Source organism: Oryctolagus cuniculus, chromosome X (genome assembly GCF_051225735.1).
Source record: "Oryctolagus cuniculus isolate XC-2025 breed Fujian yellow rabbit chromosome X, ASM5122573v1, whole genome shotgun sequence".
Taxonomy (NCBI): domain Eukaryota; kingdom Metazoa; phylum Chordata; class Mammalia; order Lagomorpha; family Leporidae; genus Oryctolagus; species Oryctolagus cuniculus.
In genome coordinates, this window is record NC_142888.1 from 68,276,804 (window position 1) to 68,303,525 (window position 26,722).

The 26,722-nt window shown below is 37.1% G+C and overlaps 1 protein-coding gene across 1 annotated transcript in view; it reads right to left on the minus strand.

Moving 5' to 3' along the window:
- Window positions 1-15,280: 15,280 nt before the first annotated feature.
- Window positions 15,281-26,722, minus strand: part of LOC100346147 (sodium/hydrogen exchanger 2-like) — a 58,827-nt gene continuing 47,385 nt past the window's right edge. The window contains exons 9-10 of the mRNA XM_089323944.1: window positions 21,066-21,177; window positions 15,281-15,415 (exon numbers count right to left, since the gene is read on the minus strand). Coding sequence (XP_089180070.1) covers window positions 15,281-15,415; window positions 21,066-21,177 — 247 coding nt within the window. The remainder of the gene's footprint in view (window positions 15,416-21,065; window positions 21,178-26,722) is intronic.

Genomic DNA, 26,722 nt, shown 5'->3' on the forward strand with positions numbered 1-26,722 from the left:
TTTTTTTTCCCCAGGGTGCCTTGGCTTTCCATGCCTAAAATACTCTCATGGGCTCTTCAGCCATATCCGAATGCCTTAAGGGCTGATTCTGAGGCCAGAGTGCTATTTAGGACATCTGCCATTCTATGTGTCTGCTGTGTATCCCACTTCCCTTGATGGATCATTCTCTCCCTTTTTGATTCTATCAGTTAGCATTAGCAGACACTAGTCTTGTTTGTGTGATCCCTTTGACCATTAGACCTATCAGTGTGATCAATTGTGAACTGAAATTGATCACTTGGACTAGTGAGATGGCATTGGTACATGCCACCTTGATGGGATTGAGTGAAATGGACACTATGAGAAACAGTGACTTGATCAGCTCTTGTCCTGACTGTTGATGTACAATGTAATACTTTATCCATTTTAGTATTTTTTTGTTTTGTTTTGTTCTAGTATTAAAGGTTGAACTCTGTAATTAACACACAATTATTCTTAGGTGTTTAAATTTTAACTGAAAAATAATCCCTGTTAAATATAAGAGTGGGAATAAGAGAGGGAGGAGATGTACAATTTGGGACATGCTCAATCGGACTTGCCCCCAAATGGTGGAGTTAGAATCATGCCAGGGTATCCCAATACAATCCCATCAAGGTGGCATGTACCAATGCCATCTCAGTAGTCCAAGTGATCAATTTCAGTTCACAATTGATCACACTGATAGGTCTAAGGGATCACACAAACAAGTCTAGTGTCTGCTAATACTAGCTGATAGAATCAAAAAGGGAGAGAATGATCCAACATGGGAAGCGAGATACACAGCAGACACATGGAATGGCAGATGTCCTAAATAGCACTCTGGCCTCAGAATCAGCCCTTAAGGCATTTGGATATGGCTGAAGAGCCCATGTGAGTATTTTAGGCATGGAAAGCCAAGACACCCTGGGGGGAAAAAAAAAAGAAGACCTAAATGAAAGATCTCTGCGAGTGAGATCTCAGTGGAAAGAATGGGGCCATCAAAGAAGGAGGTACCTTTCTCTGAAGGGAGGAGAGAACTTCCACCTTGGCTATGACCCTGTCGGAATAAGATCGAAGTCGTCGAACTCAAAAGGCTTCCATAGCCTTGGCAATTCATGACTAGAGCCTAGGGAGATAACTGACGCCATAAACAAGAGTGTCAAATTGTTAAGTTAACAACAGGAGTCACTGTGTACGTACCTCTCCTGTGAGATCTGTCCTTAGTGTGTTGTCCAATGTGAAGTAATGCTATAACTAGTACTGAAACAGTATTTTACACTTTGTGTTTCTCTGTGGGTGCAAACTGATGAAATCTTTACCTAATATATACTAAATCGATCTTCTGTATATAAAGATAATTGAAAATGAATCTTGATGTGAATGGAATGGGAAAGGGAGCGGGAGATGGGAGGGGTGCGAGTGGGAGGGAAATTATGGGGGGGGGGAAGCCATTGTAATCCATTAACTGTACTTTGGAAATTTATATTTACTAAATAAAAAAAAAGAAAGAAAAAAATAAAAGAGTGAAGGTAATGAAAATGAAATGATAAAGACTTCTAGTATGTTTCAGAAAAATATCTATATTAGAAAATTAGAGTAACAAAATACAAAAAACAGTTGTTATAACATAGCAAAGAAATGTATTCATATAATTATGTAGTTAGACATGAGACTTTCTGTTAAGTGGTTTTCATGGAACATAAAAGGCTGAAATTTAGTGCTGGCCTGAATTTTAGATAATTAAGTAGTCTTAAATAAGTAGTCTTAAAATATGAGAAATTTAGGAACCTAAAATAATAAGTATAAAGAAGTCAATATTAAAATAATGAATAAAGTGTGTCCATTATTATTATTATAAAACTGATGAATGAAAACAAAATATCAATATCCTTAATCTACCTTTTCATGTAATTTGAAAAATTTAAGAATTTAAAAATAGGAGATAAAATAATTAGTGCCTTATGCTCACTTCCTTAAGTACAGAGTTCCCCTTCTCCTTTCTGATCACTTAGTTTAGACAATTATGTCCTGTTTCCTCTCCCACATCCAGCTAGTGCTTCCTTTTCAGAAAAGGCTACAAATGTTAGTTCAGTAATAATTTCTCAGCCAATGAAATGTTGCCTGAGACTGTTCACACACTAATAGAAATCTGGTGTCTTAAAGGTAGTAAAAATTCTGTTACTATAGTAGAAATAGACATCATGCACGCACATGCATGTTTGTCTTTATCATTATTGAGGATCGCCAGTGTGTAACGTTATCAAGGCATAAGCATAAAGCTATGGTTAGAATCATACTGTGAGAACTTAGAATTTAAATAGTTATTTGGAAATAGAAGTGCTTAGGTTTCAGAACATTTCTGTATCTTAAAATTGTTGTCTGCCTACATATTTTATTATAAAACTACCTATTTTGACATAACTATAATCAGCTGAAACAAAATTCTATGCAAGAAAAAATGACTTAGAATAACTCTACAGAATTATTAAAAGTAGTTGTTTTAGGGGCAGGTGTTCAGCTTAGTGGTTATGATGCAACATAGGACAAAGTCTCTGGCTTAAGTTCTGGGGTTTGCTTCCAATCCAGCTCCCTGTTAATATGCATCCTGGGAGGCTGCAGGTGTTGACTCAAGTACTCAAGTCCCTGCTGTGCACACGGGAGACCCAGATTGTGTAGCTGACCTTCAAATAAATAAAATAAATACATAGATAAAAATTTAAAAATAGAAGTAGTTGTGTTTACTTGGTGAAACTGAGAAAACTTTCTTCCTACTTCTTCTCTATTATGGAAATCTTATTTAAGTATGCATATTTGTGATAAATAAAACACATTCTGCAGGTTTGTATGTAAATATTGATTATGTCTATTATGACAGAAATAAAAAATCAATAAAGACGGATACAATGTGTGTGAATTGGAATACTGTGATGACGTTTATAAGCAATACTGAAATGGAAACTGAACATAAAAGGGACAAGCAGGAAAGAATTTGGGACCTGATATGTGTATGGTGATGTAGAAAAGTGTCTTATATTTGAAATTCTTCAGCCAAGATGACTTACATTGCAAATCATTTACTTCTCACCTCAACAAAACAAGATCATAGTTAGTAGGTTGAGCAATTATGTGTGGTTCATACATTCCAGATTTCTTCCCGATTTCTTCCCTGTGATATGGCCTTTGTCCTTGAACTACTAGCTGTCTTTTGTACTCACTAATTCATAGGGTAACTAATATGTGTTAGCTACTATATAAAATAATGCAGATGATGAACTGGACAGATACAGACAAAATGTCTGCCTTCATTTTACTTACAACTATAAGAGTCAGTGGCAGGGCCAGCGTTGCGGTGTAGCAGGTAAAGCCGCTGCCTGCCATTTCGGCATCCCATATGGGTGCATGTTCTAGTCCCAGCTGCTCCACTTCCGATGCAGTGCTCTGCTATGGCCTGGGAAAGCAGTAAAAGATGGCCCAGGTCCTTGGGCCCCTGCACCCATGTAGGAGACCTGGAAGAAGCTCCTGGCTCCTGGCTTCGGATTGGTCCAGCTCTAGCTGTTGCAAGGAATTGGGGAGTGAACCAGCAGATGGAAGACCTCTCTCTCTCTGTCTCTCTCTCTCTCTGCCTCTCCTCTCTTTGTGTAATTCTGACTTTCAAGTAAAATAAATAAACCTTAAAAAAAGAAATTTTCAAGTCAATAAAAAGTCAATTACCTTATAAAAAAAAAAGTCAGTGGCCAGCATTGTGGTGCAGCAGATTAAGCCACAGCCTATAACTCTGACATCCCATATGAGTGTCAGCTTGATTCCCATTTGCTCTATTTCCAATCCAGTTCCCTGCTAATGCACCTGAAAGAGAAGCAGATGGCCCAAGTACTTGGGCCCCTGCCACCCATGTCAGAGACCCAAATGGAGTTCCTGGCTCCTGGCTTCAGCCTGGCCCAGCCCTGGCCATTGCAGCCATTTAGGGAGTAAGCCAGTGGGTACAAGATATATCTCTCTGTCTTTTTGTCTCTCCTCTCTTACTCTGTCTAATACAAATTTGAAAATTAAAATTAAAAAACAATTCTAAGAGTCACATATAAAATATTTACATAATTATTTAATTATAACACTAATATATACAGTAAGGAGAAATACAAGATAATTTAGCATATAAGAGAGGGAATTAACTTAGTCTAAGAAGTAAGAAAAGGCTGCATTGAGGAAGATAATTTCATTTGATATCAGGATGGAAAGAAATGATTGAAATAAGATATAGATGGCCGGCACCACGGCTCACTAGGCTAATCCTCCGCCTTGCGGCGCCGGCACACCGGGTTCTAGTCCCGGTCGGGGCGCCAGATTCTGTCCCGGTTGCCCCTCTTCCAGGCCAGCTCTCTGCTGTGGCCAGGGAGTGCAGTGGAGGATGGCCCAAGTGCTTGGGCCGTGCACCCCATGGGAGACCAGGAGAAGCACCTGGCTCCTGCCATCCGATCAGCGCGGTGCGCCGGCCACAGCGCGCCAGCCAAGCAGCCATTGGAGGGTGAACCAACAGTAAAGGAAGACCTTTCTCTCCGTCTCTCTCTCTCACTATCCACTCTGCCTGTCAAAAAAAAAAGATATAATGGGTCAATGTGGCTAGACTTCAGCAAGTAAATGAGAGAGTGAAGGAACATAGAATATACAGTAAGATTATTAGGGGTCAAACAATGCTAAGCTTGAAATTTTGAGATTTGATTATTTTTTTACAGCTCTTTGCTATACTCTTGAGGAACAGTGGCTTTTCTACTCACTACTTGTTGAATTCTTTATTTAGTGGAGGGTTAAGATAGTAAAGTAAATTGGAATTACATCATCACAAAAATTAAAAGAAAAAGAGGAGAGAGGGTAGGAGCATGGGCAGGAGGGAGGGTAAGGTGGGAAGAGCCATTATGCTCTTAAATCTATTTGCATGAAATACATTACATTTGTTCACAACATATAAATAAAAAATTTAAATAAAAATTTTAAAAGTTTTTTTTTAAAAAAAGCCTTTTGGCCTTTATCCTAAACACAAAGTGAAGCCATTGAAGAGTTTTAATAGCTGGGCATTTTTAGAAGTTCACACTCACTATTATGTAGAGAATATATAAGGATACGCTATACAGTAGCCCCGGTTACAAACAATGATTACTTAGTAAGAGAAATGGAGATTGGTAAGCAAGGGAAGTGGGGGGGATACTTAAATGTGTCTTAAGTTTCTGGTACCATTTGAATATATATGTGATAAAGAACACCAGAAAAACAATGAATTTAAAGAAGAAAGTAAAGTACATACCTTGGACTTAAAAAGCATAATGTCTTGGACATGTCAAATTTGGGAGGTATTCAAGCAAAGAATACCAATAAACAGCTTGATACACTATTGGGAATTGGCTGGTAAGGTCTTCTCAGGAGATATAATTTTGGGACATTTACGATATTTACTGGCTCTCCTATTTCCATGGGCTTAAGCAGTCATACTCACTGATTTGTCTTGCTTCAAGTAACATTTCAATCCAGCTCTCATTCTTTTGTGGAATCATTTGCACAAGCGAGCTCTTGACCTCCATGAGAACAGTAGAAAAGGAAATTTGGACAGTTTTCCTAAAACTTACTGTGCTCCCCATTTTCCACTTGGGTATTTATTGGAAGAGATCATGAGCACTTCTAACCGGGGCTTCTGAGAAACATTAATTATCAAGGACAAACTTCTAAGGTCCCACTTGACCCAATCTTGCCTGATTTTCTTTGCCACAAATTTAAATAGTTTTCAGCAGCATATAAGACTTCTTTCATACTGTTACAACTGTATCTGTATCTGTGGAATACTCAGTTTGTTAAGGAGCTCTTACTAAATCATATTTAATCATAACTTTCATGAATCAGTTTTAATGAGATTGGATCTCTAGGATGCATAACACCTTTTATGACTATAAACAGCATAAATGAATGCCAGAGTTACACATACTCTTCAGGGAACTCGAATGCAAGTTGTTATTTGTTGCCTGCACCCACTACTTTTCAGTTGCTCAAGAAAAGTATCCTTTAGTATTTAAAACTCTGATTTAATCATTCACCTTCATAACTACCTATTTATTCACTGAAATTAGAATGCAAGGAACCTTTAGGACTGGGAAGTCAAAACAAACAACATCTAATCACTTCTGCACCAATCCTGAGAAATATGAGTTTAGGAATCTTAAGATGGAGTTCCTAGACCACATCCATACTGACCAAGACTTAACATGATGTTGAACAATATGTCTATGATGTCAAAGAGGCCCTCAACTAAAACAATAGGGTCCAACAGTTTCTGGAGTTCACAAGGTATTGCCAATTATCTCTCTTTTTTCTACTGCTCTCAATGACAAATCTTCTCTCAAAATGGAACGAGTATAATTCATATCACACCTCTAGCATTCTAAGAGTATAAAGATTATTCATTTTTATCTTCATTCTGATATATCAATAAACTTCAGCTTTCAGTTTTACAGTAGATGCCCCAAAACTGTGATTTGGCCAAATGTCTTACAAATGACTCAAACATGAATGATTTATACCTTTTTGTCTATTTCTTGAAAAAGTGGTTACTGAGTGATGTGAACTCTGGTTTGTAGCATAAATTATTGTCAGTGATAATAGTCACCATTGAAGTTTGAGAGAAATTCATGAAAAGATGCAAGGACTCAGTATTGATACAGTCTAATCATTACAATCCAGAGAAAATGGGTATAAATATGGACTTACATACCTAAAGGAAACACTTTAAACAAATATGTGAAGAAGAAATGTGTATACAATGAAAAGTAAAATGAGGATTTTATAACAAAATATCAGTCTAGACATCAGATATAAAACTCAACTAAAGAGAGAGGTATACTAAGTTTACTGCTTATCACCATGCCTAGATTATAGTTTATATTAAATTGCTGTTGACTCTCTGAATAGAATAAAAAACATATGAATGATGTGGAAAAAAATTAAAATTAGAATAAAATTAAGCATATTATGAGTCATATACCAAATATGTGAGCAGCTATTTAAAAAGGATAAATTAAGATTGGAGAAAGAAGTAGAAAAAATGTGAGAGTCTTTGCTGTATTAGAAATAATGCATGATAGTACCTTATACAGGAATTTTCAGTGAAGAAGGAGAAAATCATGAGATTCAAAATACAGTTTTAGTCACAAAATAAACAGTACATTACAATTAACTGAATAAATGAAGGTTAGAGAAAATAAGGTGTCAAGTTAGTCGCTAGATAAATAATGGTAATCTCTAAGGTATTTAAAAGACTTTATCTTTGACATTTCCCTTTATCCCATCCTCTACATCCCCAATAAGCCACTATGAAATGGGACAGAGAATGGTATCACCCAATGGTATAAGCATAAAAAGATATAAGTTTCTACTCAAAAAAGAATGACCATTCAGAAATGAAAAACATGAGGAAAATGTCATGTCCACATCACAGTCTTATGTCCTATGAGCGGTGAAATAAAACATATCCTCAGTAGAGAATTCTATGACTAATCTTATGAAAGAACAACGGTAAAATCAAGAAGAGGAGAAATGATTTTGTGGTAATGACTAAGAATATATAGGGATCTACTTACAATTAAACAGGATGATAGGGATGATGGTTAATTGCAGTGGTGAGAAGAAATGGTGCAAAGATGTGCACTGTGATAGGGAGCTATGAGTACTGGAACGTATCTTTTAGCAGATAACTAATGGCCGCAGAAATAAGAAAGCATGGGTGAAATTGATTGATCTTAAATAGTCTATCATTGTTCCACAGAGAAGTAGTAAAAGATAACAGGGTTAACCTGACTTGGTCTCAATATGGGTTGCTTTTTTCTGTCTATTCTAGACCCTGTGTAGGTGAGAGCTGTCCTTAGGTTACACAGGAGCAAAAAGAAGTGTACTTGTATGGATGAGGTAACCTCCAGCTTTGGATGCCACACCACCCATAAAATGAACAAAAGAAGACAGACAATTGAATACAAAACTGCATTTAAAAGTATTTTGAGATCATACTTAATAATTTTATGTTGTTGATTTTTCCATTCCTGCCAACTTTTGGCATTAAGGAATTAGAAATCCAGTGTTGTCATACCTTTTCTTTGTTAAGAGAATTTGAGCATTCAGAGTGTCAAGTAAAAACTTCAAAATCTAAAAAATCTACAACCTATAGCCCTCATGACACCAAGTTTTGGGATGTATTATAGACAAAAATCTTATTTAATAGCAGGGAAATCCTATCATATATAGAATGATAATGTATTTTTTTTTGACAGGCAGAGTTAGACAGCGAGAGAGAGACAGAGAGAAAGTTCTTCCTTTTTTTCTGGTGGTTCACCTCTCAAATGGCTGCCATGGCTGGCGTGCTGTGCCGATCCGAAGCCAGGAGCCATGTGCCTCCTCCTGGTCTTTCATGTGGGTGCAGAGCCCAAGCACTTGGGCCATCCTCCACTGCCTTCCCGGGCCACAGCAGAGAGCTAGACTGAAAGAGGAGCAACCGGGACAGAATCTGGTGCCCCAACCGGGACTAGAACCTGGGGTACCAGGGCTGCAGGCGGAGGATTAGCCAAGTGAGACAGCGCCAGCCAAATGATAATGTATTTTAATCAAACAAAAATAGAAGCTTTGTGACTTTCCCACAAGCTTTCAGGAACCCAGGTAAAAACTGGAAAATGAATATTAACCGAGGATGAGGAAAATGCAAGGCAAACTAGCAACAGATTCCAGCATGGAATATTATTATTATTTCTTTGTGTTTTCTTAAACTACAACCTTGCAATTGATAGATAATCAGTTTTGTCCAATGGTGAAAGAGGAAAATGAGGAACTATCTATATTATCTTGAATCAATTTTTTAATGTCATCCTTAAGTAATAAAAAGGCTCTTCGCTTCCCAAATATTTGGAAAAGCCAGCTTTTCAGCTTTCCTGGACTTTCTTAACCTAAAACATAATTGGTCCATTTATGTGAGCAAATAACATATAAGGTCCAACTATGTGAGCAAATCTTGAGTTTTTTTTCTCTTTTAAAAGTTAGAATAATCAGAAAAATAAAATAAAATAATATTACCTGTAAAGATCTGTCTCATGAGACTGACAAGTGTATTCCACTTTTTGAAGTATAGTGAGTATTTATTTTATCCATTTTATATAAAATCATATCAATGTCTCCTAAAAAATATTCCCTGAGTAACATTTACCTTCAGTTTTTAAGACAAAAGGCCTAGAACATGGAAAGGCTAAGACTTTTCTTCCATTCCAAACAATTCATGATAAATTCTTATTCACTATATCTGAGTAGAATGCAAAATGTATCCATTCATATAGCCTTGACTTCAAGTTATTATTATTATATTTTTGTCCTTCTGTGTGATCCAAATTCTGATGGTTCCATCTTGTGGTGAAAATCAGAATAGATTCTGCATATTTTGTATTATGTATTTCATCTATAAAATATATAAAATAAAATTATTGTAAAAATTGAAATTACATTAGAAACTTTGCTGTGTCATAAATGTTTTAACATACTATCCTTGTCCTCAAGAAATTCATATCTAGTAGGAAATAAAAGCACATAGAAATATATTTCATTATACTTTAATTGCTATGAAAAGAGAAGCTTGCACAAGGGGCAGTAACAACACAAAAGAAATGTCTGATCCCTTTTACTTCTCCTGCAGGTCAGGTAGGAAATGACACTGCTTGGTCCCTCAGGGCTTCTGTTAGGATGCTAAGCTATGGTTACATGAGAAATGAAGTTAACGTCAGAATTGCTGTTGAGGAAGAAGGACAAAGCTTGAAAAATGGGATCAGAGATAAGCGATTGAGACAAATATCGGGAGTCAAAGGTAAACAGGGATGATACCAGAAAGGAGTAACAGGTAGAGTTAAGAAAAAGGGAAGTAGTGTTGTAGAGCATTCCTAGAGAAAATAAAGAACTCTATAATTGGAAACTGGAAGGCTGAGCACGGGGCTTAGACTTCCAATAAAGATTATATTTTAACTTCATCCCTTGAGGCACTACTCTGGAGTAAACACATAATAATGTTGAAATATAAATAATGAAGATAAAGACACATTCTGGAAAAAAAAAGAACATTCTCTGTGAATTGTAAATAAAAGGAAAAATGCACCAATGAGTAAAACTAAAGCAATGGTTTGCTGCTCTCTGGGCTCAAGTCATGCAGTGGATCTAGGATTTAGTCTCCTATAAAGTCTGGGAATTGAAAGTACTCTATGTACATTTAAAGAATAGAGCCAAGATTGCTGATTAAAACCAGTATCTGGGGGCTGGTGCTGTGGTGTAGCGGGTAAGGATGCCGCCTACGGTGCTGGCATCCTACATGGGCACCAGTTCCGGTCCAGCTCTCTGCTGTGGCCTGGAAGGGCAGTAGAGGGTGGCCCAGGTCCTTTGGCCCCTGCACCCACATGGAAGACCCAGAGGAAGCTCTAGGTTCCTGGTTTTGATAGGCCCAACTCCAGCCATTGTGGCCATCTGGGGAATGGCCCAGCGGATGGAAGACTCTCTCTGTGACTTTCCCTTTCACATAAATAAATAAATCTCTAACAAAAAAAAATAAAAACTACAATATCTGGGATGATACACCCAAACTCATGAAAAATGATTAAAGCTTGGGCTGGCACTGAAGCACAGACCACGACCTGCAAAGCCTGAAACCCACATGGGCACTGGTTCAAGTCCTGGCTGCTTCACTTCTGATCCAGCTCCTGCTGATGAGCCTGGGAAAGCAGCGAAAGATGGCCCAAGTCCTTGAGCCCCTGCCACCCATATGGGAGACCTGGAAGAAGCTCCTGCATCCCGGCTTCAGCCTGACACAGCCCCAGCCACTGTGGACATTTGAGGAGTGGACCAGCAGATGAAAAATCTCTCTCTCTTTCTTTGCTTCTCTCTCTCTCTCTCTCTCTCTCTCTCTAACTCTCTCTTTCAAATAAGTCAATAAATATTTAAAATAAAAAAGGAAAATAAGATGCCCAAAAGAAGTATGGCCTAAACATTCACGTGGATGGTGTACATATATTTGATCTTCCAAAAGTCTTTATGGTCTATATTGTTTTCATGAAGATATTTTCATACATAGAACAACTAAGAGAATTTGCCACCTGTTAATACAGAATTCTTACAAATAGCAATAAATGACACTGTATGTGAAAGGAAAAATGTCTTAAATGAAATTCAGAAAAAGTATGTATTTTAAAACCATGATTTACCTAGCAAATTAGAAGCCTGAAAGGAAAAAGACTGCCAGATAGATGGAAGACATGGAGGTCTAGGATTGAAGTGTGTGCATATATGTATGGAAATAGGTACTAAGTGGAAAGATTTTTGCATCCTGTATTCATAAAAAGCATAAAGCATCCTCATGGAAAAGTCACTGAAGGGGCTCACCAGCATGGACTTCATCTCTCAATATTTTACCTATTTACAACAAAATTTAGCTCTGTAATGAAAAGCTCAGTCACATCACTTACTATATGATCTAGAATCAGACAGTTCCACAGAATGTAAGAATGAGCCACTGAAGTGACAGCTTTCATCCAATACTCTACAAGGATAGGGTTCTATCATTTGACATGTAGTACATACACAAAATCACAGACGTCCGATGTCCCCAACAGGGATGCAACATGGCTCTGAGGACCAAGGGTTGGAAACAGAGTGACTCTACTTACTATCCTTCCAATTAACCCACTAGAGAACTTTCTCTTCCTGTCTCCACAACTCTTAATTCTGTAGGATTAGGTGTCCTGGTTCCTAATGGATGTACTTTTGCCTCAGAAAAAAAGAAATGATACTACTAAACTATAGCTTATGGCTATTACCTGAGTACTTTGGACTAGTGTCAACAGAGTAGCAAAGAAGGAGTCAACACTGTGGCAAGGGCTATTGACTCTAATCAGCAAGAGGAAAGCAGCCTCTGATAACACAATGGTGGCAGAGAAAAAGAAGTGTGGAAATTAGGTAATCCATGTGACTATCTTTTGGAACTTTCTTGCCTATTTGACACACATTTCACCTGCAACAATCCCACTGTGAGAAGGGAATGATTATCAAGGACTCAGTTTCTGTAGGAATGAGTTGCTGGGTCAAATAACTGAGTAAGTCATCAAGACCTATTGAGGTCATAGTCAAGGTGGATGATCAGTAGTAGTTGTGGCATAAGATAAAATATAATGATGTAACATTAGTTTGTCCCACTAACCTCCCTCATCTATATTCTTCTCAAAGTACCATGGTGAAGATGTTCCACAAAAATATGTGGAGTAATATAAAAATGCTTATTTTGCTCTTTTCTTCTGGTTCTTTGAAATGAAAAGTTAGTGTATTTATTTCAAATATCTCTTATATCTTAATGTGGGCATTTAGCATTATAAACTATCTTCCTCTTAGAATTACTTCTGGGACCAGCATTAGGGCATAGCGAGTAAAGTTGACACCTGCAATCTCAGCAACCTATATGGGTGCCAGTTTGTGTCCTGCCTGCTCCACCTCAGATCCAGCATCCTGCTAATGGCCTGGGACAAGCCGTGGAAAATGGACCAAGTGTTTGGGTCCCTGCCACCCACGTGGGAGATCCGGAAGAAGCTCCTGGCATCTGGCTTTGGCATAGTTCAATCCTGAACATTGCAGCTATCTGGGGAGTGACCAAGTAGACGGGAGATCTCTCTCCCCCACCCCCGTGTGTGTGTGTGTGTGTGTGTGTGTCTGCATATCTCTCTCTCTTTGTAACTATGAATTTCAAGTTAAATAATCTTTTTTTAAGGATTTATTTTATTTATTTGAAAGAAGAGTTACAGAGAGAGGTAAAGACAGAGAGAGAGGTCTTCCATCCACTGGCTCACTCCCAAGATGGCTGCAACAGCCGGAGCTGGACCAATCCAAAGCCAGGAGACAGGAGCTTCTGGACCTCCCTCGCGGGTGCACGAGCCCAAGGACTTGGGCCATCTTCTACTGCTTTCCCAGGCCATAGCAGAGAGATGGATAGGAAGAGGAGCAGCTGAGACTCGAACCAGCGCCTATATGGGACGCGGGTGCTACAGTCTGGGGCCTTAACCCGCTGTGCCACAGCACCGGCCCCTTACATAAATCTTTTTTTCAAAGAACTATTTCTACTTCTAATAGTACAGAGAGCAGCGATAGTCACCACTATGTACTATTTTTAGAAATCTGCAAATAAATGCATTTAATACTCTCAATTAACCACTTAAAAGAAGGAAGGAACTTCACAAATCTGTACTTTGAAACACTTGTTGAAAATCAAAGAATATAGTGATATTTGTTGGTTACTTCTCCTTTTGTGTGTCAGTGGACAGAGTGATGAATGGAAAGAATGATTTCGGGTTGTGAGACAACGGTGGAAAGAATATAAAGTTGGAATGGGTCAAATTTACCCATTTGGAGCCACTAAACAGATATTATGTATAAAATGTTGCAGCTTGGGGGGTTAGAAAAGGGGAAAGCAACTTGATTTGTTGACTGAAACATGAACAAACTGGAGATGCACAATGTATCTTATACTAATGTAGAGGAAGAAGAAAGGGGACCTTCCCATTTGATTCCATATCGTGGTATACTTTGGAATATCATATAGTTTTAAAAACCAGGTCCTGCTTCAGCATGTCCGGTAGCCTTCATGACTCATTCCCATTCTGGTATGGAGTGTAAACTGCCAAAATCACTTCATTCGTTCACGCACTAATATTGTCATAATATATTTCATGAGCACTTGCACCAGAAGTATTTGAATCTTAGTTACCTTGCTGTCCTCATGCTCAATTATTTTTCATCTAGAAAACATGCAAAATAGCTACATCAAAGTAAATTGTGAAAATTACATGAGATAAGATAAAATGCTTAGAATGGTGACAGAACAGGTAGCAAAAATTCAATAAATGTTACACATTACTATAACAGCATCATTATTATTTGTTACTATTTGCTAGGCACTATTGCTAGGAGATGGAAATAGAATGGTAAACAAGACAATCATAGCCCCTACTTTATGTAATTTAAAAATATACGTTGAAACCAGTGAAAGATTGTCTGACTTTCCTGGTAATTGTAATGTTCTACTGGCTGCAAACCGATAGCTTGATTTTTACTTAGAAAATCCAAACCTCAGGCCAGCGTTGCGGCACACCAGGTGAACTTGCTTCCTATGACTCTAGTATCCCATACCAGAGTGCCAATGCATCCCAGATGCTCTACTTCTGACCCAGCCCCCTGTTAATGGCCTAGAAAAGCAGTGGAAGATGGCCCAAGTGCTCGAGCCCCTGCCACTCACATGGGAGACCCGGGTGGAGTTTCTGGTTCTTGACTTCATCCTGGCCCAGCCCCCAGCCAATGTAGACATTTGGGGAGTGAAGCAGTGGATGGAAAATTCTCTCTCTCTCTTTCTCTCTCTCTCTAATAAATAAATAAATAAATAAATAAATAAAAAGAAAATAAAACCCAAACTTTGAACTTCATCTCCAGGTTTGGCCACTAACATTGCCTAAGGGACCTTCAGACATTTGCTCTTTCTTCTTCCCTCATCTAATCTTTAATCACTATGGTAGCAACAGATGGTTTTAGATGAGTGTATGACAAATACAGCTCTTTTTTAAAAATTATTTATTTGAAAGGCAGACTTATGGAGAGGCAGAGGCAAACAGAGAAAGAGAGAGAGCAAGAGAGAGAGAGCGAGAGAGAGAATGTCATCCCTTTGCTGTTTCACTCCCCAATTGGCCAATCCGAAGCCAGGAGCTTCTTCTGGGTCTCCCACATGGGTGCAGGGGCCCAAGCACTTGGGCCATCTTCTACTGCTTTCCCAGGCGCATTAGCAGAGAGCTAGATCAGAAGTAGAGCAGCCAGGATGTGAACCAGCACCCGCATGGGATGCTGGCTCTGCAGGCAACAACTTGACTCACACGCCACAGCGCGGGCCCCACAGCTCTATTTTAATACATAGTTTGCTTGGTACCCAGAGCCCAGTGCTTTGTTCTATGGGAATATATATTTCTAATGCTGAAATTGTGATGTTCCAAAGCTACAAAATTTCACCAGGCCTTCCTCTTGTCCTGTGACAGCCTGCTTGAACTTTTCAAAAGTCCAAGTAATCCTGTTTGACTCAACAGAGTTCTATGGAGCAAAGTTGATAAATGAAGGAGGTTTACAACAGAACAACTGGAGGAACGAGAACACAACATTGACCAAAAACATACCACCTTTTGAGATTGATCAGAGTCACTTTGAGAAAAACTCAGTCGTAGGCTCTTATGTCGCCGAATGAGAATTTCCTTTGCTTGTTCTGCTGTTCCCATTTCTCCCGGAAGGGTGTACCTGTTATATGCTGGAGCCTGGTCAAAATATAGAACACATAGATTTCAGAATGAAACTGTGAATAATTTGAAAATAAATTTAAATGAATGAATTCTACCTATACATAAGTAAAATTTATATAATATGCTAATATATGAAAGGTATTAGAGTTCTTAAAAGGTTCAAAAAGTAAATTTATTTTGAGCTTTATATGTGACTATTGGATTAGACACATTTCTCAGGTCAAAAACATTCAGAATTCCTCCAACTCCAAGAGTCAATAAGATTGTGGCTGACGCCGCAGCTCAATAGGCTAATCCTCCACCTAGCGGCGCCGGCACACCGGGTTCTAGTCCCGGTCGGGGCACCGGATTCTGTCCCGGTTGCCCCTCTTCCAGGCCAGCTCTCTGCTATGGCCCGGGAAGGCAGTGGAGGATGGCCCAAGTGCTTGGGCCCTGCACCCCATGGGAGACCAGGAGAAGCACCTGGCTCCTGCCTTCGGATCAGCGCGGTGCGCCAGCCGCAGCGCGTCAGCCATGACGGCCATTGGAGGGTGAACCAATGGCAAAAAGGAAGACCTTTCTCTCTGTCTCTCTCTCTCACTATCCACTCTGCCTCTCAAAAAAAAAAAAGAGTTAATAAGATTGTAATTTTAAAAACTATATTTTAAACAAAGCTATATTTATTTTATAAACATCTTTAGAAGCTTGATGTAGTTTGAAACTATATATAGATATAGATTTTGATAGCTTAATTAAATTACTGTTAAAATTAATTATTGTTTTGATTATCTTTTCAAAAAGGAATAATGGAAGCATTAGCCATAAACTAATTAAAAAATTCACTACCTTTAGATGGAAGAGGACAGCTGAAGGAAACGGGGATGAAAACTAGACTTATCTGAATTATCTCATGCTTTCAACTGTAGACCCAAGTCAATGTCTTAAATAATAAAAAGAGTCCTAAATGGGAAAAACTGAAAACAATATGAGTTTCATCAAAGATAAAGTTACCAGAAGTTAAATATAAGCTCTTCTGAAACAACTAAAATATGGACAAATCATAGGAAACGATGGTTTGTAAAACACTGTAGATCAATGAGAGAAAACTACGAAAAATGAGAAACAAATGAGGTAAGCTCTGAAATTTCCCCAGCTTACTGTCTTGAGAGAGTTCCGATATTGTGGTACAGGAGGCAGAAAACAGGGATTAAATGGGTTATTTTAGGATGAAAAATGTATGACTCACTAAAAAACATCAGACTGTGTTTAAAAGATTTATCTATATAAAAACAAAGCTTCAAAATATATGAATCAGAAAGTGAATGCACTATAAGGAATAATAGACAATCTAAAATACAGAGATTACAATTCTTGCTTTCAAAATCTGATAGAATAAGCAAACAGAAAATCAGTTAGAATAGAGCAGACTTGAATATCACTATCAGCCAGGTGACCTAATTGACATATGTTGATTACTCCATGCAAAAACAGCACAATACACTTTGTTTAATGGGGTACATGGAACATTTATCAACATATGTAAGATTCTAAAGTACAAACTATTTCTCAATAAATTAAAATCATTCAAGTCACATAAAGCATGTTCTCTGATGACAATTGAATTAAAATGAAAATTAACAACATAATGATAGCTGAAATAATACCAAATATTTAGAAACCCAAAAACAGATTTTAAATAATCTATAATTCAAGGATATATTATAAGGAAATTTGAAATTACTTTGAACTGAATGAAAAATTAAAATATAACATCAAAATTTGTGGTATGCCATCAATTCTATTCTTAGGGAGAAATTTCTGGCACTAACCACCTAAAATAGAAAATAGCAAAGATGTAAAATCAACTACCATAGTTTCTGCCATAAGAAAGCAGACAAAATGATCAACTGAAGTCAAAGGTGAAAGAAATGAAACTGGAGATCAAAGTGGAAATCAATGAAATAGAAAACAAAAAAAGGTACAAAAAATCAATGAAAACAAAAATTTGCTCAGTGAAGTTAGTGAAATGAATAAACCTCTAGCAAGATTTATCAGGAATGAATAACAAAATATACAATTAACATCATTAGGAATGAAAGACTTGACATCACTATAAATTCTTCAGATATTAAAATCATAACAAGGAGATATTATGAACAATTATATGACAAAAAGCTTTATATAAAGCTGGAAAATTTCCCTAAAAGCACAAGCTCTCAAAGTTCACTCAAGAGCAAACAGACAACCTGAAAAACACTCGATAGAATGAGGAGTTTAAAATTTTCTAAAAATAAAACTTTGGGACCAGGTGTCTCATTATTGATGTCTACCAAACACTTATGAAATAAAGCAAATTCTACATAAACTGTTCCAGAAAAATAAAGAAAGAATACTCCCTATTCATGACATAATATCAAAATTACCCTGATACCAAAGCCAAAGATATTGTAATAAAATAATAGCTTATAAATATCCTCATGAACATAGATGCAAAATTATTTTTAAAGTTTTTATCCAATTGAAACTAATAATGTATTAAAGCAATAATTCCTCTTGACTAAATGGGGTTCATCCTAGGAATGCAAAGGAGATTTAGCATTTGTAAAAAAATCAGTCAATATAATACACATTACTTACCCAAAAGAAAAATCAATATGATCATCTCGTTAGATACAGAAACAACATTTGACAAAATTCAACATTCTTTTTTTATAAAAAATCAGCCATAAGAAACAAAATAGAGCTTCCTAGACTTGATAAAGGACAGCAATTAAAATGTCCAGATAATGCTGAATATATTGCATGCATTCCCGCAAAGGATTCCCTGAACTATTTAGCATCATTCTATGAGTGTCTAATGAGTTTTGAAACATATACAAAGCTATAGTAATTAAAACAGCATGTTACTAGAATAAAAACCATTGCATAGATCAATGGAACAGAATAGAGAGTCCATAAATTAATACACCTATATACAGCCAATTGATTTTTGACAAAAGTGTTCAAACCATGAGGTGGAGTAAAGATTATTTCTTCAACAAATATACCAGCAAAACTACATGTATACACGTAAAAGAATGAAATTAGATCCATACCTCTTACCATATACAAAAATCAACTTAAGATGCATCAAAGACCTAAATTTAATACCTGAGATTATGAAATTGCTGGAAGAAAATGTAGGGAAGGTGCCAGTGCTGTGGCGCAGAGGGTTAAGTCCCTGGCCTGAAACTCTGGCATCCCACATGGGCGCCGGTTGGAGACCTGGCCGCTCCACTTCCAATCCAGCTCTCTGCTATGGCCTGGGAAAGCAGTAGAAGACGGGCCAATCCTTGGGACCTTGCACCCATGTGAGAGACCTGGAAGAAGCTCCTGGCTCCTGGCTTTGAATCGGCACAGCTCCAGCATTTGCAGTCAATTGGGGAGTGAACCATCAGATGGAAGACATCTCTCTCTCTCTCTCTCCCTCCTCGCCTCTATTCTCTCTGTGTAACTCTTTCAAATTAATAAATAAATCTTAAAAAAAAAAAAAGAAAATGTAGGGAAAACACTCTAAGACATTGGTGTAGGGAGTGATTTCTTGGACAAGACTCCCAAAGCATAGGCAACAAAAGCAAAACTAATCAAAGTGAACTATATCAAACTCAAAAGCTTTTGCAAAAAGAAAAGTAAAAACTCAATAAAGTGGGAGCAGGCACTGTGGCATAGCAGATAAAGCTGCTGTCTGCAGTGCTGGCACCCCATATGGGCACTGATTCGAGTCCTGGCTTCTCCACTTCCGATCCCACTCTCTGCTATGGCCTGGGAAAGCAGTAGAAGACGGCCCAAGTCCTCAGGCCCTTGCACCCACGTGGGAGACCCGGAAGAAGCTCCTGGCTCCTGGCTTCGGATCGGCTCAGCCCCAGCCATTGCAGCCATTTGGGGAGTGAACCAACGGATGGAAGACCTCTATTGCTTTCTCTCTGCCTCTCCGTCTCTCTGTGTAACTGTGACTTTGTAGTAAAATAAATAAATCTTTAAAAAAATCTCAATAGAGTGAAGTGACACTCAACAGAATGGGAAAAAAAATTTGCAAATCACCTATCTGACAAAGGATTCATATCCTGAATATATCAGCAACTCAAAAAGCTCAACAGAAAAAAAAAAAAAAAAAAAAAAAATCTAGTTGAGAAATGGGCAAAGGACCTCAATAGAAAGTTCTCAAAAGAATAAATACAGATGGCCAACAAATATGTGAAAAAATGCTCAACAACCTTAGCCATCAGGGAAATGCAAATCAAAGGCATAAAGAGACATAACCTCACCCTGTCTGAATGGCCAAAATCCAAAACACAGAAAGTAACAAATGTTGGTGAGGATGTAGACAAAGGGGAACACTTTTACACTGTTGATGGGAATGCAAATTAGTTCAGACACTGTGGAAAGCAGTGTGGGGATTTCTTAAAAACTAGAAATAGACTTGACATATGATCCAGATCACATCACTGGGTATATAACTAAAAGATTCAAATACAGTCTATCAAAGAGATACCAGCACCATGTTCATAGCTGCACTGTTCACAATATCCAAAATTTGGACTCAAGGTGGCCATCATCAGATGAATTGATAAAGAAAATGTAGCATACATATACAATGGAATCTTCTTCAGCTATGAAAAAGAAAGAAATTCTCATTTGCAGCAAAACAGATGCAACTGGAGGACATCATGTTGAGTGAAATAAGCCAGAAGCAAAGACATTTTCTCCCTTATATGTGGGAGATAGAACTTAAAAAACAAACAAAACAAAAAAAGAAATATCTGTGTATATCAGTATTGACGCAAACATACTTTTTTAAAATTTGGTTTATCCTTTTGTTAAACCAATGGTTAAGAATGTTATACTATTGTAGTTTCAATGACCTGGATTACTTTAAAATTTGCTGTATATGGGTGAAATGGTCATTTCTCCACCCAATTATTGTTTATAACCATTGTCTATATCCTCACTGGAGTCTCTTTGATTTTCACTTGTTACACTTCTTATTCAGTGAAGTATTAAGACTTTTCACCTTAAGGTAAATTTAAACATGTCATCTCAAAAACTAAAAAAATAAAACAGAAAGAAAGTGAGAAGGAAAGTGAGTAGAAGGGAGAGAGGAGAGGGAGTAAGGGAGGATGGGAATATCATTATGTTCTTAGAATTGTATCTACAGATCACATTTAATCTGTTAAAAACTAATTAAAAATTAAATTAAAAATAAAAAATAAAGAATTCCTGTCAAATGTGACAAAAATTTTCTGAATTATCAAGGAAATATTACCTAATATTCAGTCCTGGACTTACTGGGTTTAGTTTATCATAGCATAATTCAGTACAAATATGAAACCTGTCAAATCTCTAAAGCAAAAAGATTTTTTAATCCTAAAACATCTAATATTTGTAATACACTAAGAAAATAGTGCTCACTCTAGAAAAATGTATACTTAAGGAAATGTCATCATCTTTTAGGACCCATGGGTGCCACATAATGCACTATATCAGCAGTTAAACACAAACTGTTGCAGCACATTTCCATGAGTGAAAAGTCTGAATGTGACTTAAACACTGACTTGTCTTCTCATTTACCCTGTCAACATTCCTGTGACATATGTAGGGGTCAAGTTTCATTGGAAACTATAAAAGTGACTACATACATTCCAACTGGGTGACTAAATAAAGTGATTTGTACTTAATAAATCTTACCACTCTCCTAATTTTATAAAGGTTTGTAGTCAGTATTTCTTGAATATTATCCATGATATCTCGATTTGTAGATGCTGGAGATTGGATTGACACAGCTGTCTCACGGCTGCGGCTAGGAAGAAAATATCAGGGTTATCTATAGGCATACAACACATAAATAAATAAATTCAATATATTCATGAAAACTAATGTGTCCATCAATATATGCATTCCAAAGACATTTTAGAAAAGCTAATTGAGTAGGGGTGGTGGGTTAGGAGTGCAGAAAGGTTCATTGAAAAACAGAAAGCTGAGTTTTAAGGTTAATAAATCCAACCATTCAGGGAATTTGATTTTTTTAATTACTTCATTTAAGTAATTCAGAAAAACTGATTGCAATGTTAAAATTTGCCAAAAGCTTTCTTTTTCAAAAAGTTACAAGAGAATTTAGATATAGACATAATAACAGAGCATATTGCATTGTTCCTGCTTGAATCAAAATGTTTCTCATTTACTTCCAGAAAGTTTTTGATTTCTCTTTTGATTTCTTCTATGACTCAGTGTTCATTCAGGAGCATGTTGTTCAGTCTCCATGTGTTTGCATATGCTCTAGGGATTCCTGAGTTGCTAATTTCCAACTTCATGCCACTGTGATCTGAGAAGCTGCATGGTATGATTCTAATTTTTTTAAATTTGCTGAGACTTGCTTTATGGCCTAGAATGTGATCAATCCTAGAGTAGGTTCCATGCACTACTGAGAAGAATGTAAATTCTTTAAATGTAGGATTGAAAGTGCTGTAGATATCTGTTAGATCCATTTGGGCAATAGTGTCAATTAAATCTGCTGTTTCCTTGTTGATCTTCTGTCTGGTTGATCTATTTCTGAGAGTGGAGTATTGGAGTCCCCCAGTACTATAGTATTGGAGTCTAAGTCCCCATTTAAGTCCCTTAACGTATCTTTTAAAAAAACTGGTGCCCTGTAATTAGGTGCATATACATTGAAAATAGTTACATCTTCCTACTGAATTGAACCCTTAATCATTATATAGTGTCCCTCTTTGTCTCTCTTAACAGTTTTTGTGTTAAATTTTATTTTGTCTGATATTAATATAGCTACACCTGCTTTTTTTGGTTTCTTTTGGCATGGAATATCTTTGTCCAACCTTTCACTTTCAGTCTGTATGCATCTTTGTTGGAAAGATGTGTTTCTTGTAGGCAGCAAATAGATGGGTTTTGTTCCTTAATCCATTCAGCCAGTCTGTGCCTTTTAACTGGAGAGTTGAGTCCATTAACGTTCAATGTGACTATTGATAAGTAGTAACTTTGCCCTGCCATTTTCCCAAAGATATTTCTAATATATGCTTTGAGTTTCCTTTGAACTTTTACTGGGAGGTTTTCTTCCTTCACCTTCTTCCATATTGATAGCCGTGTTTCCGTGTTTCTGTGTGTAACACATCCTTAAGCATCTTTTGCAGGGCTTGACGAGTGGCGACAAATTCTTTCAATTTCTGTTTGCTATGAAATGTCTTTCTTACACCTTCATTCACAAAGGAGAGCTTTGCAGGATATAATATTCTGGGCTGGCAGGTTTTTTCTCTTAGTACCTGGGGTATATCTCGCCATTCCCTGCTAGCCTGTAGGGTTTCTGATGAGAAGTCTGCTGTGAGTGTAATTGGAGATCCTCTGAGAGTAATCTGACGTTTCTCTCTTGCACATTTTAGAATCTTTTCTTCATGTTTCACTGTGGTGAGTTTTTTTTAATCTTTTTTTATTTTTTAACTTTTATTTAACAAATATAAATTTTCAAAGTACAGCTTATGGATTACAAAGACTTTTTCCCTCCCATAACTTCCCTCCCACCCACAACCCTCCCATCTCCCGCTCCCTCTCCCATTCCATTCACATCAAGATTCACATCAAGATGCTAATATTAACTGACATAATAAAAAAGGGAGAGAACAATCCAACATGGGAAGCAGGATACACAGCAGACTCATAGAATGGCAGCTGTCCTAAATAGCACTCTGGCCTCAGAATCAGCCCTTAAGGCATTCGGATCTGGCTGAAGAGCCCATGAGAGTATTTTAAGCATGGAAAGCCAAGACACTCTGGGAAAAAAAAAGAAGACCTAAATGAAAGATCTCTGCGAGTGAGATCCCAGTGGAAAGAACGGGCCATCAAAGAAGGAGGTACCTTTCTCTGACAGGAGGAGAGAACTTCCACTTTGACTATGACCTTGTCTAAATAAGATTGGAGTCAGCGAACTCAAAAGGCTTCCATAGCTTGGCAACTCATGACAAGAGCCTATGGTGCTTCCTGACGCCATCAAACAAGAGTGTCAACTTGTTAAGTCAACAATAGGAGTCACTGTGCACTTTCACCTCATGTAGGATCTCTGTCCTTAATGTGTTGTACAATGTGAATTAATGTTATAACTAGTACTCAAATGGTACTTTACACTTTGTGTTTCTGTGTGGGTGCAAACTGTTGAAATCTTTACTTAGTATACACTAAATTTATCTTCTGTATATAAAGATAATTGAAAATGAATCTTGATGTGAATGGAATGGGAGAGGGAGTGCGAGATGGGAGGGTTGCGGGTGGGAGGGAAGTTATGGGAGGGAAAAAGCGACTGTAATCCATAAACTGCACTTTGGAAATTTATATTTGTTAAATAAAAGTTAAAAAAATGTTTCTCAATTGTGAACATGCCCCCATCACTTCAGTTGCTAATTTTTATCAGGCAAATGCTTTGTTATGACATAGTCCCTGATTCAAACAGGATAGCAATGAAGTGGAAGAAGAGTCAGTTCTACTTTAAAACCCATCTGTCTCAATATTTAAAAACATAATTGTATATCTAAAACAGTAGATATCTAAAAGAAGACATTTAAGAAGACAGTTCTTTTCATGAGTGTTAAAAATTTTATAATCCAGGAGCCAGTGCTGTGGCATAGCAGATAAAGCCAACTTCTGTGATGCCAGCATCCCATATGGGAACCAGTTTGAGTCCTGGTTGCTCCACTTCTGATCCAGCTCGCTGTTGAAAAGCAGCTGAGGATGATCCAGGTCCTTGGGCCCCTGTACCCATGTAGGAGATCCAGAAGAAGCTCCTGGCTCCTGACTTCAAACTGGCCCAGCTTCCACCATTGCAGCCATTTAGGCAGTGAATCAGCAGATGGAAGATCCCTCTCTGTCTCTCCTTCTATCTAAGTCTGCTTTTCAAATAAATAAATAAATCCTCAAAAATAAACTTTATAATCCAAGCCACTGTATACTTTCTATATAATCAAATATGTGTACATGCAGTGCTGATAATGCATTCCCCAAAATAGCTTTAATAAGTCTAAAGATGGGATGATTATTGAAATTTAAATAACTTCTTCTCTGTGCAAACACAATGGCTAATAAGATAAGTATGCAAATGCTAGCTGATAGAATAAAAAAGGGAGAGAATGATCCAACATGGGAAGTGAGATACACAGCAGACACATAGAATGGCAGATGTCCTAAACAGCACTCTGGCCTCAGAATCAGCCCTTAAGGCATGCGGATCCGGCTGAAAAGCCCATGAGAGTATTTTAGGCATGGAAAGCCAAGACACTCTGGGGGAAAAAAAAAACTAAATGAAAGATCTCTGTGAGTGAGATCCCAGTGGAAAGAACGGGTCATCAAAGAAGGAGGTACCTTTCTCTGAAGGGAGGAGAGAACTTTCACTTTGACCATGGCCTTGTCTAAATATGATCAGAGTCAGTGAACTCAGGGGGCTTCCATAGCCTTGGCAGCTCATGACAAGAGCCTAGGGTGATTACTGAGGCCATAAACAAGAGTGTCAATTTGTTAAGTCAACAACAGGAGTCACTGTGCACTTACTCCTCATGTAGGATCTTTGTCCTTAGTGTGCTGTACATTGTGATTTAATGCTATAACTAGTACTCAAACAGTATTTTTCACTTTATGTTTCTGTGTGGGAGCAAACTGTTGAAATCTTTACTTAATGTATGCTAAACTGATCTTCTGTATATAAAGAGAATCGAAAATGAATCTTGATGTGAATGGAAGGGGAGAGGGAGTGGGAAAGGGGAGGGTTGCGGGTGGGAGGGACTTTATGGGGGGGGGAAGCCATTGTAATCCATAAGCTGTACTTTGGAAATTTATATTCATTAAATAAAAGTTAAAAAAAAATAAAAAAGATAAGTATGCGGACTGAGGTTTTACTTAAATATTTACCATTCATCATAATTCAACTAATTTTCTCTACATACTACTTATAACATAAAAAACATTATTTTATAACAATCATGTAATTAATTCTTTATTCTTCATTAAAATTCTGAAATATTATTAACAAAAATGTGCCAAAACCTAAAGATTTAGTATATATCTTACCATAATATTAATGTCAGATTTATATTATTAAATCAAAGGGACATTTAAGTAAATTTATGGTCATTTCAGGTAATAATGAGAGCTGATCTGTATAACTGATATAAAGTGAAATTCACACTTGCTTTCCTGAATTAATCAAGTTTGCTGTCATGCTTTTCAAATACAACAAATTTATATTGTTCTCCCATTGTGTTTTATTTTATAGCTCTGGTTTGATAAACATGAAAATATGGATAATGATATCCTTCCCAAGTGTATCCAATCTACTAATCTACTCAAGGATTTACAACTGACAAAATAGTCATTGCCCACTTATCTTTTCTTCTCTATAGCTAGCCTCCTCCTCAACATGTAGAAGACCCAGTTTAGATAATTTATAGCAGAAAATACGTAAGTAGTTTATCTGGTGCACCTCACATTTGAAAAGCAAGACAAAAATTCCCAGCAATAAAATTATATTCTACCCTAATTTAAAATCCCTTAAAAGAAAAAATTCATAATATATATTGATATTCTATTACAGTGTATATTTGCTAATCTATTCTTGAAATGACATCCTTTAAGATCAGTTCATTATTTGTTGTTCCCAAATGATTCCTAGTCTTATATTTGGAGTGTGTTGTTTTTTCTTTCATTTTTACTTTACATCTTGTTTTACTTTCAAATTTGACAATATCCTTTCCCGAATGCCATTGCTATCTTTCTGGTTATGACGTTAATATGCACATACTACCAAAAATATAAAGAATGATAAAAAATCAACTAGTTTTACCACTAGAGAAAACTATGATTAACCTGTGAATGTATGCATTTACAGAAATTTTACACAGATACAAGTATATAAATTATGTTTTCTACAAAAAATGACCATACCATACTTTCCACTTCTTATTCCACTCAACAATGCAACCTATATATATCTTCACACTAAAATACAAGGGTGCTTCCAAAACTCATGGAAAATATATATTGTAATACATATACATTCGTTTTATGCCTATACAGCTCTAACAGTAGATCCTCAGTGATTCTCAAGGTGATACATTTTGCCCTTACCATGAAATTAGTAAGTCTTTATGTGACAAAGTAAACTTTACTTTTAATTCCATTCTCCACAAACTTTTTGGAGTACCCTCATATACTACATGCATCTGTGAAACTGTAAGTGTTGTATAGTATTCTAGTCAATTACTAACCCCCGAGTATTGAACAAGGCCTAAATTGTTAGGTCTCTGCTTCTGAACAGAGAATGGAGAAATGAGCTACCCATCTGTGAAATATATCCCAGT